Source organism: Trichosurus vulpecula, chromosome 1, assembly GCF_011100635.1.
Source record: "Trichosurus vulpecula isolate mTriVul1 chromosome 1, mTriVul1.pri, whole genome shotgun sequence".
Lineage (NCBI taxonomy): Eukaryota > Metazoa > Chordata > Mammalia > Diprotodontia > Phalangeridae > Trichosurus > Trichosurus vulpecula.
In genome coordinates this window covers 82,690,170-82,707,031 of record NC_050573.1, presented here as the reverse complement: position 1 = coordinate 82,707,031, position 16,862 = coordinate 82,690,170, and the positions used below count along the sequence as shown (strand labels likewise).

Sequence of the window (16,862 nt, the reverse complement as noted above, 5' to 3'; positions counted from 1 at the left end):
CCCTTTTCTAAAAGTACATTAAGGTATTCAGTGTCTTCATTAGGGATCTTTGGCTACTGAGAGAAATTGCTGACCGTCAATTTATTATCAGCTAGCCTAATTAATGAATTGTTAATTACCCAGAAACTCTGTCTCTTGGGTTTTTCACTCATCTTACCTATACACACACAGAGACACATACCAAACACTTGCACAAAGACAAAGAATCATAGGTTAGCGATACAAGATATCGTACAGACAATCTATTACAGCACTCTCATTTTGCAGAAAGTCACATAGCCTGGATAGGTGGTAGGAGTGGACCCAGGTGTCCTATATGACATTCTAGTGTTCTTCCCACCACACCGGGCTATATATTCCTCACTTCAGGGATGTGATCTGTGGTGGTGGTGGGGACAAAGAAGCCTGCTACTAGCATAGCCCACTGGGCCCATGAAACCCTTCTGGAGACCTACGGAAAACAGGGGTGTGACAAGCAGAGACCATTATCTGTTACGGACATGCAAAAAGACAGCAACACCAATGGCAGAAAATTCCTTTATCAAGTTTCACAGAATAAAAATATGGACTCCCCCAAACCCAGGGCATCTATCCCGAAAGGGGTCTGAACCTGAGACAAGAGCCTCGGGGAGGGCCTCTCTTACCAAGGCCTCAATGCCACTCCCCCCACTCTGGATGCTCTGAACTGAAGCTGCCAGAAAGTGAGTTGGCAAAGATAAGGCAAGGGTGAACCTGAGGGGAGGGGATTCCCCTGGCTCCTCCAGGACAGGAATGAGATGAGCTGGGCCTCAGCACACCCCTACTCCAGGATCCAAAGCTGGGGAGGTGAAGTGGTCTAAATATAGGACCTTCAGGCCCAAGAAACACAAGGCTAACTGCAGGTTGGGGCCCCCAGCCTCATTCCTTGGCCAGTCTCACTCACTGCCAGAAGCCCTACCACTGCCAAGTGGGAGTGAGTTGGGCTGAAGTGAGCTAGGCCATGGCCCAACAGTAACCTTGTGCCTAAGACGAGTGCCTCAGACCCCCACTGGAGAAGTGTGGGGGAGTAGCTCCGTTCTCTTTCCTTGGAAGATAGAGAAGGGAGAGAGGGGAAGCAGGTCAGCTGGCCTCTAGGACCCGATGACTCCTGTCCACTTCACATTATCCCACAGCAGGGCCTCTTCTCAGCTGGGGCCTCCTCAGCAGGGGCAGTCAGCTTCAACAAGGGAGGGTCCCCACTTGCTGAGGTGTAGTAGACTGGTGTTCGAGGGAATCCAGAGTGCTGAGCTTCAGCGCATGGTACTCCCTCACCTCCTGACCCCCCGAGGTCCTCAGCCACAGGACGCTGCAGCTTAGCAGCAGCCCGCTGGCGCTTGAGGTCAGCCAGCGTATGGTGTGCCTTGTCCCGGGTGAGGGGTCCAGGCACAGGTGGCTCCTGTGTGGCCAGCTGGTAGGAGACGCTTCGGTCCAGCCTCTTGGAGTACAGGTGCTTGCTAGGGGGCCCTGGGGCTGCCCCTGCACTGCCATTTCGATGTCTCAGTGCCTCAGGGTCTATCTCCTGCAGGCAAGAAAGGAGTCCAAGTAGGGGTTAGGAGGGTCAAACAGGAATGGGGCCTAGGGCTAAAGACAGGTAAAGGACATGAAAAACGGGCCTGAGTAATGTAATTGAAGGATAGGTGATGGTAAATGGAGATATATGAAGAAGGTGGGGCAGGGAGGTCAGAGAATGGGAGTAATATAAAAGATGAGGTAAAGAAGGAGATTGGGCCTTAGGGCCTGGGCCTCGCCCCCTCACCACAGCCTGTGGCTGGAGCTCAGCATCTGTCTGCTTATCTTCATCCTCTTCTGGGGGTTCAGCAGCAGTGGATGGCTGCTGTTGCCACACAATGGCCTCACGTTCATGTTCTTTACGGTACAGGTGGGTACGCTCTGTCACACTCACTCTTCGTACAACCTTCCTGAAGTGGGGGACACAAGGACACCCCCTTGAGCTCCCTGTCTACTCTGGAACCCCTCTGGTCCCTGAAAGTCAGAGTTTGTATCCCTGATACATCACCCTCCCCCAGTCAGCTTTCCTAGCTTCCTGAAACAAGCCAGAGTCAGGCACTGGCCCAGGGCCCAGAATAGGAGAATCTCCACCTACCCCCCACCCCACCCCAAGGAACATCTACCTAAGACCTCCTCCCTCTGGACTCTGCCCTACAGCCTGCAGCTGAGCTGGGGGAAGTGCCTCAGGGGCAAGAGTACATGATACCTGGAACACCTCTGACGTGTCAGCACAGGGCCCTTGTATCAATACAAGGGGTTCTAGGAAAGGCTGGGGATGGGATTGCACCCTCTGAGGGGCAAAGGCTATGGGCATTAGGGGCAGGGTTTCAAACCTACATGGAAAGGGAGATGAGCTTCTTCAGAGCAAAGACTGAAAAATGAAGAGGGGAAAGAAGGGGATGACAAGGGAAAGAAGCAGGGTCTGGGTTGGGGAAGGGAGAAAGAGAAGGAAATAAGCACCTACTATGTGCCAGGCACTGTGCTAAGTTCTTTACAAATATCTCACTTAATTCTCTCAACAATCCTGGGAGGTAAGCACAATTATGATACACATTTCACACTTGAGGAAACTGAGGCAGCACAGGTTAAGTGACTTGGCCAGGAACACAGAGCTAGTAAGTGTCTGAGGCTAGAGCTGAACTTCCTGAGTCCAGGCCCTGCACCCGATCCACTGGGCCACCTAGTTGCCCTTACAGGGAGGAGGAGAATGGAAAAGAAGGGATAGGGCTGGATGGTGGTCCCCTGGAATAGCTCTCATGTTAGTCCAGGAGCCTAGGCCAATCAAGCACTCCAAGGAATTCTGGACCACTTGGGTCCTGAAGGCAAGGGGCAGAGTTCTTGGTATAAGGGGCATGGTGCTTCCATGACAATGTGGGAAGAAGGGGGAAAGGAAATGGATAAACAAGAGAACTAGTGGAAGGACAGAAAGGAGGCTGGGTGCTGGGAGACTGGGAATGGGGAGACAAGGAGACCCGACAGGAGGAGGGGTGGAGAATGGCAAAGATAGGACTGGGCATTAGGGGATGGTAGTGGAAGTTTGGAGGGAGAGGAAATGACTGAGTAGCCCCAGGGTGTGGGATCCCCCTAGTGGCAGGCCCTGGGATAGGCAGGCTGGGCTGTGGCTATGGATGCAAGGTGAAGAAGACCTCACCCTCGGCTGCCTGCACTGGAGGTTCGACGTTGCAGCAAGGAGCCTGAGCCCCGGTGGCGGTCATGGGAGCGCATGATAGCTTCATGCTTGTGCTTCAGCTCCAGCAGCTTGGCCCGCATCTCTTCATCCCCACACACATCTAGGGGAACAGCAAAAAGAAGGTCCCTGATCCATGAAATCTGGCACTCTTCCCTTGGCAGTGCCCTTGGTGCCCTAATTGATTCACTCACTCACCCAGGGGCGTCTCATCCAGCAGTGACTTCCCATTCAGATCAGCTCCATGGGCCACCAGCAGCTCCACAAGATGCACCTGTGAGCGCAAGCCAAGCTGCCCCTGACAATGGCCTCATGCAGCTGGGGTTTGAGACCTACACTAAGGAGTGGTTAGAGGCGGGAGAGTGGGGGGCTTGGGGCAATGGAGTACTCTGCAGATATGGATAGGCCTAAGTGAGTGGGAAGTGGGAGCTGGAAATCATGTTGGGGTCCTGCCCTGGAGCCCAGCTCTGCTCTTCCACCTAAAATGAAGGTTCAGCAGCCTCCTGCCCTGACCTCCCCTCCCTACTCACCTGGCCCCAGCAGGCTGCTGCATGCAGTGGCTCCCAGCCATCTTGGTCCTTGGCATTCAAGTTGGCCTTGTGCTCCAGCAACAGTTCAGCTGCCTCCAGGTAGCCATTGGCTGAGGCAATGTGCAACTAGGGGTGGGAGCCTGGGCTGAGGAAGTCCCATCAGCCCAGAGAGGGACAAACTTCCCCTTTCCAGTGTATCTACTTCTGCCCCTTTCCCCCAACATCACTGCCCTAAAGAGTGAAGGAAGCCTGGGAAGCATGAAGCTGGGAGACACAGAGGTCTCCTCTCCTCAGAGTACTCAGGGGCCCAGACCGATCAAATACTCTAAGTCCACTTCCAAGTGGTCCTCCAACAGGCCAGAGATACACATAACAGGGCTCCTTCCTTCTTCACCTCCTTATTCTTTACCAGCCCCACACAGGGTCTGAACAGTGTGGGCCCAAGGCCCTGGCCATGGTCCTTACCAGTGTGGCCCCATGATCCTGGGGAGCATTGATGTCAGTCCCAGCCTGGAGCAGGCTCCGGATATCTTCCACCATGTGTAGCTCTGGCACTCCCCGTGCCTCCTCGATACTCTCCTGAGTGATGCCTGGGGAGTATTGAGCTCAGGGTTGCTCCAGAACCTACCATCCCCACTAGCTCTACCACCCCTAATTACACCTATGTCCATGCCAGGTCATCAATGATTTCTAAAGTGAGGGGACTTTTGTTTAATACCAGCCTTGACTACCCTAGATAAGCATTTCCACTCACCTTGCTCAGCCATAGCTGTCTCAATGGAGTCCAAAGTCAACTCATCCTCACACAGGTCATAAGGCATGTTCCCATCCGTGTTGATGGCCAGAAGGTTGGCACCACTGCAGGGGAAGGGGAGAGCTCTCCTATCTGTCCCTCTAATCCAAATTCTACCTCCTGGGGAGCTAGGAAGGAAGAACCCTATCCCTTTTACACAAACTGCTCTGGAGATCACTGTACCCAGCTTGTTTTCAGGTGGGGGTGATCCTAGCCCAACATTATAGATTCCAAGCCTGACTTTCTCCTAACTACTCCACCATCCAGCTGCCTTGCAACTATCCTACATCCACTCCAAATCAAGACAGTGAGGCAACCGCAGTGTTCTAAACACTTCTCCCCAAGATCCACATTATAGGGGTCTACTCAGATCTGGCTGTAGTCTTCTCCACAGAGGTACTGATTTGAGAGAACAGCATTCTGATTGGTACTCAGCCCCATCAGTGGATCCCTTGCAAGGCAGCTAGTTGACCTTGCAACAGTTGTAGTGGCAGGTTATCAGGGACCCGGTCTAGCATGACAAGCTCCACCATTTCATCCTCATTATTGGCTTCAGGGTGGCGCCAGTGAAGGGTCAGTGCAGGTTGGCTTTGGGCCCCAGAGCAAGGTGAGGCCCTAGGGAGAAAACACAGCTAGGTGGCAAAGTGGATAGAATAATGGACTTGGAATCAGGAGGACAGGAGTTCAAATCCTGCTTCAGACAATTACCAGCTATGTGATCTTTGGGCATGTCACTTAACTCCTGTTTGCCTTGGTCGTTCCACCTGCAAAGTGGGGATAATAAAAGTATCTACCTCACAGGGCGGTTGTGAAAATCAAAGGAGATAAGAATTGTGAAGTGCTTTTCAAACCTTAAAATACTATATAGAAACTATTATTGATATTCCCAGAAGGCATGTTGCTGGTTTTCTCTAATGCTGAAGCAGCACTTGCAAAAAGACTGCATCCTGAGAGCCTTTAGCCACAGCTGTTTTCTAAGGAAGCCCTAGAGGATTCTGCCTGTTGCTGCTCCCACAGGAAGGTGGGCTACTCTGTGCTGGGGGCGGGGAGGGGGCCTGGAGCTGCTAGGCCAGGGCCTGGCTCAGTTTCTCTGTCTTGTGGGCCAGGTCTTGGCCCAGTAGCATGAGTTTCTATTGCTAGGAAGCCTGTGGCTCCTGCAAGTGGAGCCTACTCAATGTCTGTCCTATCCAGATGATGACCCCCTTAACTTATCTCCCTACAACCTTTGTTCTGATTCTGCTGGCTGTGCACCCTTCCAGGAGGCTGGTTCCCATTGACCTTAAGTCCAGGTTACTGAATAGCCATCAAAAAACAGAGGCTTAGCCACAAACATTCCTCTTAGTTGCATTTGGTTGGCAGATCTGCAAGCAAGAAACTTGTGGCTCAGGTTACTTGTGGACTATCTGCCCATTAAACATTTACATCAGGCCTGCCTGCCTACCTGCCTGCCCATCCCTCACCTGCCCCACTGGGAGCAGCTGCTTGCTGATTCCTGGGGGTGGGGCAGGAGTAAGCAGTTCAAGAAAAAGACAAGGCCAGCCTGGAGGGAACAGGGGCTGGAGCCAGGGCTGAGTTTTTTCGTAAACACTGGAGACTGATGTCCTGACCCTAAAGGCAACAAATCCCAAAGGAGGGTAGTACACCAAAGACACTAGTCCCTCGACAATAACACAATAAGGAAGACCACTCAAAAAACAAATAGAACCAGACTACTCATCTCCAGGGCAGACCGATGAGTGACAAGAACCCAGGACAATTACCCACAGAAGACATTCTTATGTAAGATAACACCTTCATAGAACACAACAGCTATATGGGACTTGAGAGGGTAAATAACCACACCCTTACTTGAACCATCTATTTTCTCTATCACACCAGCGATGGAGAACTCCCAACCTCACACTTTTGGAACAGCTCTAAGTATAAGGAACGTCTTCCTTATATTGAATTATGTCTCCTTGTAACTTTCACTTAATACTCCTAGTTCTGCTTTCAGAGGCCAAGGAGAACAAGTCTAATCCTTCCATACAATAGTCCTTCAGAGACAAGGTAAGTATGTTCCCCCTAAATCTTCCCTTCTCCAAGCTGAACACAACCAGATCCATTGAGTTTCAAGTCCTCTCGCCATGCTGATTTCTCTCCTCTGAATACTTCAGCTTGTCACTGTCCTTCCTAAAACATGATGCCCCAGACTGGACCCAATGCTCCTGCTGTCTAACCTGGGCAGAGTGGAGCAGACTCCTCTGTGCTGGACATTCTGTTAATGCTATCTAATGGATTGGTAGCCACTTTGCATTGTTCGCTCACACTGAACTTGCTCACTCAGAAGCTCCCAAGATCTTTCCCATGGAATCACAAGAATTTCCAAGCTAGAAGGCAATCTAGGCCAAGACATACCCTGCAAGGAATCCCCATTAAAGCACCCTCAAGAAGCCATAATCCAGCCTCTCTCTGAAGACTTCCCATGCAGGTAAAGAGCTCAGTACACACATCCCCTTCATTCTGTATCTGTGCAGCCAATAGTCTCCCTTCTCAAACAATCCTGAAACACTGCACTTTCCTTGTCACTTTCATTTTTGCCCCAAATCATATTATCTTTATTGGATAATTTAGACAAGAATGTAAACTCCTTACAAGCAAGGACTGTTCTTGTAACTCTTTATATGATTAAAGTATGGGAGCGAAAAAAACAGAAGAGTTTGTGGATACAGGGTGTTTTTGTCACTGTTACAGACTAGGGCAAAGGCTTCAGAAGAGAAAGGCAGATCTGGGAAGTGAACAGTGAGTTCCAAAGATGATATCTAAAAAAGGATTTAGAGCACTGGGCTATAACTTAAAATACAGAGATGACATTCTCTTACCTAGGGATGTAGTGTATCTAACAAAAGCTGCTAAGAATACACATGTCTATAATATGAAAATGTTTTTCATGACTTCATAAGCATAAAGAGTATCATATTTTTTGCCTCCTCAATGGTTGGGGAAGGGGTGGAGGGAGAGAGAATTTGAAATGGAAAATATAATTTAAAAAAAAAATCCGAAATCGACAGAAGAGCTAAGTTAAAACTCTGATCTATTACCCCCCAATTTTTTTTTAAAGAATGCATACACCAAGAGTTTTTCAAATCAAATCAAAAGATGTCAGTCAAAATCTAGAAGTCCCACAACAGGAGGAAACCAAAACAAAGAAAAAATACAACAATCATTGAAAAAGAATGAGTTGAAGTACCAAGAAACTCAGGGTCACAAAAGGCTTGGAAGCTTTTACTAAAAACCAGAGATCTTGGTATACAGTGTTCTAAAAGGCAAAAGATATAGGCTTAAAATGAACTTGTCCTGCAAAGCTGAGTATAATCCTACAAGTGAAAAAATTGATCATTAATGGAATAGAGGACCCATGTATTCTGATAAAAACAAAACAGAACAGAGCTGAAGTAGGAATTTAGAAATACAAGAGTCCAGTGAAAGCTAGAAAAGTAAATTCATTTGAGCAACTGGAAGATGAAGTGTGACGATATGTAGACTAATGGGAGAGAAGACACAAGTGTCCCCTGAGACTGTGAGGATTTCCAGCCAACATGTCCACCTGAGGGGAAGGCTAGTCGCCTAGGTCCTACATACCTAGCAAAACCCTAAAGTTTGCACCAGAGCAAATAATGAGAAAGAAATTCAATGAGAAACTATGGTAAACAACATCTATCTTCCCAGAAATGCCCAAAAGATCACATAGCAGTCCAGGAACAAGCAAGGGTCTGCTCTCTTCCTCCCTACTCTACCCTGCTCCTTTCCTCACCCCCTCAGAAAAAGAAAAAAAGGGCAATGCCTTTCAGAACAAGCAGAGACAGGACATGTGTGGCTTGCAAATCTCTGTGTCTGGGGGAAGCAAGAACAGACCTACCCGCCCTCCCCAAAGAAGCCCCACAATGCTCAGACGTGCCCAGGGAGTCTCAGCAGACATCAGTCAGCGCAGTGCTGCCCAGTGTGGTGCAGCAGGGCTCACACTGGGACAGCCCCGACCCAGGGCCTTTGAGGTCCCTAACACTCTGTCTGAGATGCCAGAGTGGATCCTAAAGATCCAGAGTTTGACCTCAAAGATCCAGGGGGGTCTAAACCTGGGAGGTAGAGGTCTGCCATGACTCAAAAGTACAGCAGAAGGTAGAGCCTAGCACTGGTACAATACTCAAATTAAGGAACTGAAACTGGAAAGATAAGTCTAAGAAAAGACCCACAAGTATCAATAATCATTGTAAATCTGACTCCATAACAACCACAAAGGAAAAACGGTTTCCACAAGGACTATATGAATACCTAGATGAAATGAACCAAGAGATAAAAAATAAAAGCTGTGGAGAAAATCATTGGAAGGAGAATAAGTAGTAGAGAAAGGGGTAAACCTCATCCAAGAAAGGAATCCCTGAAAACTAGAATAGAACAAACAGAAGTCCATGAAACAGTAAGAAATACTGGAACAAAATCAAAAGGTTGAAAAAAATGGAAGAAAATTTAAATACCTGACTGCAAAAACAATAGGTCACAAAATAAGTCAAGGAGAGAGATTTAAGGATCACTGGACTTCCTGAAAAACATGATTTTAAAAAGTTTGGGCACTATATTTCAAGATAGCATAACTGAAAACTTCCCAGACCTATTAGAAGCAAAGAACAAAGTAAAGGAAGAATCCACCAAGTTTATCTCCTGAGAGGCACATTAAAAGGAATAGTCCCAGGAATGTCATGGCCAAAATCTAGATTTCCCACATCAAAGGAAAAAAAATATGACCAGCATCTAGAAAGAACCAGTTCAAGTACAAGGAATTACAATCAAGTTCACAAAAGAACTGGCAGCTTTTATTTGAACTGGGGTCATGAAGAGTAGGACATGATTGAAATGATTGAACAACAACCAAACCTTATTCCCTCCCTCTGCAATTCACTGATACAGGCCTCCTTACTGCTCCTAAAATAAGACACTCCATCACCCCACTCTGAGCATATTCTCTGGCTGTTCCCTATGCCTGGAATGCTCTCCATCCTCATGGCTTCCTCCATGCTTCCCTGGCTTCCTTCAATTTCTAGCTAAAAGCCAAGATTCCACAGGAAGCCTTTCCTGATTCCCTTTAATGCCTTCCCTTCTGCTCATCTTTAATTAGTTGTGTGTGCATGTATGTATGCATACACATGCACATACACATGTGTATACATGTATACATATATGTATACACCCATACATGTATTCGTGTGTGTTTATGTTGTAGTTTTTTGCCTGATGGCTCCTCCAATAGCTTGTTGAGTCCTTGAGCACAGGGACTTGGGCAGGGGGGTGGAGGGAAATCGGGGCGGGGTGTCTTTCACTGTATCTCCAGTACAGTGCCTGACAGGTAGTAGGTACTTAACAAATGTCTGGTAAATAAGACTCTTTGGGTATAGTTACTCAACTAGTTTTGAATCCAACTGTCAATACTAACATCCCATCCACGTATTTCACCATTTTGTTCGTTAAGCGAGAGACTTTGCCATTGTTGAAATCCAGCCACACTATATATCTATAGCGTTAATCTCTACAATAAAGGTCTAGTAACTCCGTCAAACAACAAATAAAAGAATTTAGGTTCATCTGGGGTGATTTTATGAACTAGTATCCCTAAGGATTGATATGTTCTAGAATTTTGTCTGAGCTCAACATCAAGATCACCAGTCTATACTTTTAGAATTCACTCTCTTCCCATTTAAAAAAAAATAATCAGGACATTTTTTCCATTTCTGGTCTTTCAGTACCTCTGAAATTATTCCTGATTATTCAAAAATCATTGAGAGTGCTTTGGCAATCACATCTATGATTTCCCTCAGTATCCTGAGGTGTAACTAATCCAATTTAGTAGATTCAAACTTAAGGTCAGTAGGTATTCTCTTACTATCTCCACATCTATAATCAGTTCCAATTTTCTCCTATCCTCATTTATTCTCAGTCCCAACCAAACAAAATTGTAGGGCAGTTTTACTTCCTTTCAGCAGTCCAACAATAACTAAAATATTTCTCTTCCTTCTATTTTATACTTCAAACACATTTTTTAAATCCCTGTTGTACTTAGCCTTTTCACAAACTTTACAGAACTATTCCATTCTTGTATTCTTTCTCAGGTACATGCCCTGCATACACAAGTCCTTTCCAATCTATATTTGATAGGTATTAGGTTGTGGAGTTCTAATAGTCTTTTTTATCTGTATTTCCTTTTTTCCTCATCAGAATTTTATTATTGTATAGATCCCATCTTTCTTGAGCTTCCCTCCTAAAAAAAACAAACTGGCTTATGTGCACATTCTATTTTCTAATCCTTCTCCATCTCATGCATTCTAGAATTAGATTATCATATGCTTTTCCAAGATTTCTGTCACTTCCTCTTTAACCAACCTATTCTCCTTTTTATCGGTCAGAATTAAGCTCTCAGTGACTGTTCTGCTGATCACTTTCTCAAACTCTTGGGAAAAGTCCGTAAGGTAAGTCCGGAATTTATCCTTGTGCTTTAAACAGAATGAGGCTTGCATACAGCATCTCCCCATATTATAATATACTTGTTTAGTCCTTTATCATTGACTGTTTTATCTTTTTATGTTTTTTTTTTAACTCCTGTGCTAGAACTTCAAAGTTTCTTCTACACAGCTCTCATCTTTTTATCAGGAATGCTTGGAGATTCTATATTTTGTTAAAGGTCAATGTTTCCTCTGTAGGATACTCAGTTTTGCAAGATAAGTTATGCTTGGCAATAAGACTTTGTTATCAGTTCTTTTTGTGAATAATGTATTCCAATCTGCTCCTTTCAGAGTGGTGGCTGCCAAATCATATGTGATCCTGACTTGGCACCTCACTCCTTGAAAACTTTCTGGCTGCTTGCAGTAGTTTTTCTTTGACCTGAAATCTACAGATTTTGGCTATGATTTTTCTGAGTTTTTGTTTTGAGGTTTCTTTTAGAAAATGACTCATGAATTCTTTATATTTCTACTTTGCCTTCTGGTTCTAAGAAATCTGGGAAACCTGCTTTTAAGATTTCTTGAAATTTGATGTCCAGGCTCTTGTTTTGGTCATGCTGTTCAGAGAGTCCAAAGATTCTTAAATTTTTCTCCTAGATTTGTTATCCCTGCCAATTGCTTTTGCTATGAGGGGCCTTATATTTCTTCTGCTTTTTTTTCAATCTTTTGGCTTTGTTTTAATATTTCTTATTGTCTCATGAAGTCATTGGCTTCTATTTGGTCCATTCTAATTTTCAGGGAAATTATTGCTTAAGCAAGGTTCTTGTTCCTAACTGTTAATTCTCTAATTCTTTCTTCCATAGCTCATATTTCTTGTCCAGTTTTTTTTTCCTCTTGAAGTCTCAATGCACTGATAAAAATACTTTTAAACTCTTTCCTTCATCTTTCCTAGTAATTCTACTTTAATTTGTGCACAATTGGTGCTTTTCTTTGAAGCTTTGCTTGGAGATGTTTTGGCATCATTCTCGTCTGGGTTTGTGTGTTTACCTTCCCTGTCACTAATATTAACTTTAGATAGTGGGATTCCTTTTTTGTTGTTGTTCAGTCTTCTCACCTGCTTTCTGCTTCGGTCTTGAATGGAGGAAAGATCTGGGATGGTCCTGCTACTGCTTTTTCGAGGGTTGTGTTATTCTGGGATCTCAGGGACAACTCTTCAGGGTGGGGACCTGTAAGCTCTTAATGCTCCCAGAGTGGCCTGATTCAGGACAAAATCTGGACATTCCCCCACCCTCCAAGTCCCAAGGCTGAGCTCTGCAAGTTTCTGAGCAACATCAGACTGCTGCTAGACTCAGCCAGTATCAGCCAGCTGGAAAACTCTACTAGTTCAGTGTGATAGAACTGCAGGCTCCCTTTCTGTCTAGGATTCCTACCCAGGCTATTCCTCTGAAAGCTGCAGACTAAGCTCAATGTTGGAACTAAGACCTACTCTGTTTCTAGGATCTAGGCCAATTTTCTTTTACTTTATTTAAACTTGCTCCTTCTTAATACACTGCCCAGGGTCTTCCACCATTCCCTGCCAGAACACGACCCTGAGTACACATCCCCTCCTCAGCCTGCCCTGGATCTGTGACCCAAAATTGGATAACGGGCAACAAAACTGCCAGTGGTACCTATTCCTGTCTCAGTGCCTTGGTAGGGACCCAGGGGTATCACTCTAGGAGCCTGGGATCTTCTCTTCCCTGGTATAGTTTTTCTCTGGGCACCAGAGTGCTCCTGGCCCAACCCCTTCCCCAGCATCCACACACCTTTCTGTCTTGACCTAGACTGGAAAAGTTAACTCATTATGACTTTTTCTTGGATTTTCAAATCTGGATCAGGCCTGTTGAATTTGCTATGTCTGCTTGGAGTTGTTTTGGGGTTTTTGTGCTTTTTTTTTGTTTGGGGAGGTGGGGGAGGAGGAAGTGATAGTTCACTGAACTGTCTCCTGGTATTGCATCATCATGGCTCCCTTTCTAGATTGGTTTATTTTAAACAAGGTATGTTTCTTTCCCATTGCTATATGCCACTGATTTCTATGAACCCAAGGTTACCTCTTCTGTACACACACACACACACACACACACACACACACACACACACAGAGCTATTAATGTTATTTTCAACTTCTCATTTTTTTTTCCTAAGAACACTAATTAATGTGCACCTTTTCCACTGTCTACCCTCCACATCATACCTCCACACAATAACCATGTATAATCTGGGCATTCTTCAACTCCTCCCTCTTAATAGCCATTTTTGGTTTAAAGCTGTCTTAACAAATCCATTCTTCCTAATCCTCCTGACAGAGTCTCCATCTCTGGCAAATAGCACATATTCTGGTATTTTAGGCCATGGTCTAGAAAATCTAATCCTGTTCTCCGTCATCATCTGTTCACTTCCCACATGTTCCTTTCTCATGTGAAGTTCTAATCCAGTGATGAAACTGTTACCTGTGACCCCAAGGTCTAATATTTCCGAACGAAAATTTCACAATCCCTACATAATTTTTTAGGGTTCTTTTTTCCCCCTAATCATATCATTCATGCTCACACAAATTATCACAAGCAGTTAGGTTGATGAGTCTTTTGGCAAATTCTTGGTCACCACCCAACTATACACCCTATAAAGACAGACCACCTCCTAAATGTTCCTATTAGGTCTATATGATACCTCTTTGTGCTGAATTCCTAAGCCAAACATCCTAGAGAAAAAAGAGGTAAATCCTGCATTTGGAGGAGTTTTAAGGGACTGTGTTTGTCCTTCATTTTTGAAGAGGACCATGACATGAGGAAAATGATGATATGATTCGCAGTTGACTTTGATTTGAATGAGGGAGGTCACCAGCAAGGTCACTAGCCTCACTTTGTCCTTCAGAGCCATCTGGGTCTGGTGGCCTGATATTCATTAGTAAACCCTGCACTTGGAGGAGTTTTAAGGGACTGAGTCAGGATACTGAGGAACAAAACCACTACTGAGATTGCATAGGTTTTATTGGAAGGGGGTTGCCTCTCCACCAAGCCTAGTCCATCTTCCACTTGACAGCCCTTAAAATACCTCCATCTTTGCTAGCTAAACAACCCCAGTTTCATCAACCAGTCCTCCTATGGCATTATTTTCAGGTCCTTCATCATGTTGGTTACTCTTCCAGGAAGTCATCCAGCATTATTAGTGTTCATCCTAAGCTGTGGCTCCCAACCTGAGTACAATGTTACACATGAGGTCTGAACAGGGCAAAGGACAGAAGCACTATCACCTTCCTCGTGCTGTACACATTGCCACTCTTAATGCTGCCTAGGATTGTATTAGCTTTTGGGCTGCCATATTACATTGGGGACTCATACTGAGTTTGCAGTCCACTAAAACTCCCAACTTTTTTCAGATGATTACAAATTTGAGGGTTTTTAAAAATACAAATGCAATAAAAACAGTTCCTGTCTTTAATATCAATATCCTACTGATGATATAATATGGCTATAAGTCACTGAACACTACAATTTTTAGAGAATGGTGAATGTCACTCAGAGAACAATGGACAAGTGCAGAAAGGATATGAATAGGCTGCCAATTTTTCACAAATAAGAAAAAATAAAGTATTGGAGTAAAGGGTGTCATCAACCTAACTCACTATGTCTAAGCACTCCCAGACAATGCTTCCTATCTCATCTAGCCATCTACCAGGACACCAGGCCTTGACACAGGCACCTTACCATTTGCCTGATGCTGTGTGAATCCTCTCCACAACAGCTTTCCATCTTTTGCTGTCACTCTGGGAACAGTAATCAAATCAATGGTACCATTGTCACTGGAATGACAATCTACTTACTGCCCTATATTTCTACAACCTCTGTGACTACCCCTAGACTGAAACTCCTTCTCTTGGTTCCTATTCCCCTATATGTACCATGATTGCCTGCTTTTCCCACCTTTCCATCTAAAATTACCTTCCATTCACAATGTGTATGCCTTGGATATGCATAATTGTTTGTATGTAGTTCCTCCTATTAAGGTGTGAGCTCATTGAAAGCAAGGACCATATTTTTGTCCTTCTTTATGCCCCAGTACTTAACACACTGCCTGGTACATAATGAGTGCTTAATAAATGCTTGTTGATTATTGTCTCCTGTTAGAATGAAAGCTCATTGACAGTGTCACCCTAAAAGAAAAGAAAGAAAAGGAGGTTGGGCAGCTCCACATGCCTCCCTGCACCAGTGAGCTGTGTTTCTTGGCTTGCATCCCCAGACCAGTCCTTGGTCAATGTTTTGGAGCTCCTGCCCTCTCCCGCAGCTGAGTCATGTCTTGCAGCAGCTGAGGGGCCATGCCGACCAGCAGTAGCAAGGGGACAGGCTTCACTATCATCCATGATCTGTGCAAGAAATTCTCCAGTGATATGATTCTTATCTCCTGGGATGAGACCTCTGGAGCCAGGAGGCTGTGAGGAACCTGAAGGAGAAGCCCTCTTTTCCAGTAGCTGGACATCAATGATATGAGGAAGATTCGACCCTGTGGGATCTTCTCAAGGAACAGCGGTGTGGGGGTGTGGTCATGCTGGTGAAGAATGCTGGAATCACCTTCAAAGTTGCTGACAGCACACCTTTTTCAATTCAAGGTGAAGCGACAATACAAACCAACTTTTCTGGCAACAGAGCTCTATCTACACAATTACTGCCCCTAATAAAACCCCAAGGTAAAGCGGTGAACTTTTTTAGCATGATGAGTTTACATTCCCTTAAAAGCTATAGCCCAGAACTACAGCAGAAGTTTTGGAGTAACAGAATTACAGGGGAAGAGCCAATGGGTCTCATGAGAAAGTCTGTGGAAGCTACAAAGAAGAGAATGCATGAGAAGGAAAGTTGGCCTAAAGGTGCTTATGGAGTTGTCTGGAATCCATGCCAGGCAGCTGAATGAGCAGAGGAAAGGAGACAAGATTCCTCTCAATGCCTGCTGCCCAGGATGGGTGAAAACTTACATGGTGAGGTCTAAGGCTACCAAAAATCCAGGAGGAGCTGAAACTCCAATTTATTTGGTGTTTTTGCCCCAGATGTTGCAGAACCTCATGGCCCGTTTGTAATAGAGAAAAAGGCTGAAAAATGGTAAACTTACATTTGTGAATCCATTCTAGTAATACTAGAGTATTACATATCTTGGATTAGATGTAAAAATGCATTTAGAAAGAAATAAAAATCAATTGGGGAATGGCTGAACAAGTTGTTGTATGTGATTGTGATGGAATACTACTGTGCTATAAGAAACAACAAGCAGGATGCTCTCAGAAAAACTTGGAAAGACTTAACTATTCTCAGCAATACAGTGATTGAAGACAATTCTGAAGGACTTATGATGAAAGGTGCTGTCTATCGCCAGAGTTAAGAGCTGGTGCAGCCTGAATGCAGAATGAAGATACTTTTTCTTAATTTTCTTTATTTTTCTTGGTTTTCCTTTTTTTGTTTGTTTTTGGTCTGTGTTTTCTTTCACAACATGACTTACGTGGAAATGTATTTTACATGACTACACTTGCATAGCCTATGTCAAATTGCTTCCCTTCTCAATGAGGAGAAGAGGGGAGGGAGAGAATTTGGAACTCGAAATTTGAAAAAAGAATGTTAAAATTGTTTTTCCATGTAATTGGGAAAAAATAAAATATTAAATTAAAAGAAGGGAAATAAATAAAAGTACATTTTGTAGCTTTACTAACGGTCGCAGCTAAATCCTATGAAGTGTTATCTTTTGAGTTGCCTACTAATTATGCGAAAGATTTTGTAATAACTGAGATTTGTAATGTTGTTGTAAAAATACACACAATTCATATTGTTTAAATGGAAAAG

General features: G+C 44.7%; 1 protein-coding gene and 1 pseudogene across 1 annotated transcript in view; one reads left to right on the top strand and one right to left on the bottom strand.

The window, feature by feature from the left end:
* Positions 1-523: 523 nt before the first annotated feature.
* PPP1R16A (protein phosphatase 1 regulatory subunit 16A) overlaps positions 524-16,862 on the bottom strand; it is a 106,651-nt gene continuing 90,312 nt past the window's right edge. The window contains exons 5-11 of the mRNA XM_036750978.1: positions 4,499-4,602; positions 4,210-4,334; positions 3,745-3,870; positions 3,413-3,488; positions 3,179-3,317; positions 1,775-1,937; positions 524-1,537 (exon numbers count right to left, since the gene is read on the bottom strand). Of these exons, the coding sequence (XP_036606873.1) occupies positions 1,136-1,537; positions 1,775-1,937; positions 3,179-3,317; positions 3,413-3,488; positions 3,745-3,870; positions 4,210-4,334; positions 4,499-4,602 (1,135 nt within the window). The 3' untranslated portion in view covers positions 524-1,135. The remainder of the gene's footprint in view (positions 1,538-1,774; positions 1,938-3,178; positions 3,318-3,412; positions 3,489-3,744; positions 3,871-4,209; positions 4,335-4,498; positions 4,603-16,862) is intronic.
* On the top strand, positions 15,332-16,134 carry LOC118843417 (annotated as a pseudogene).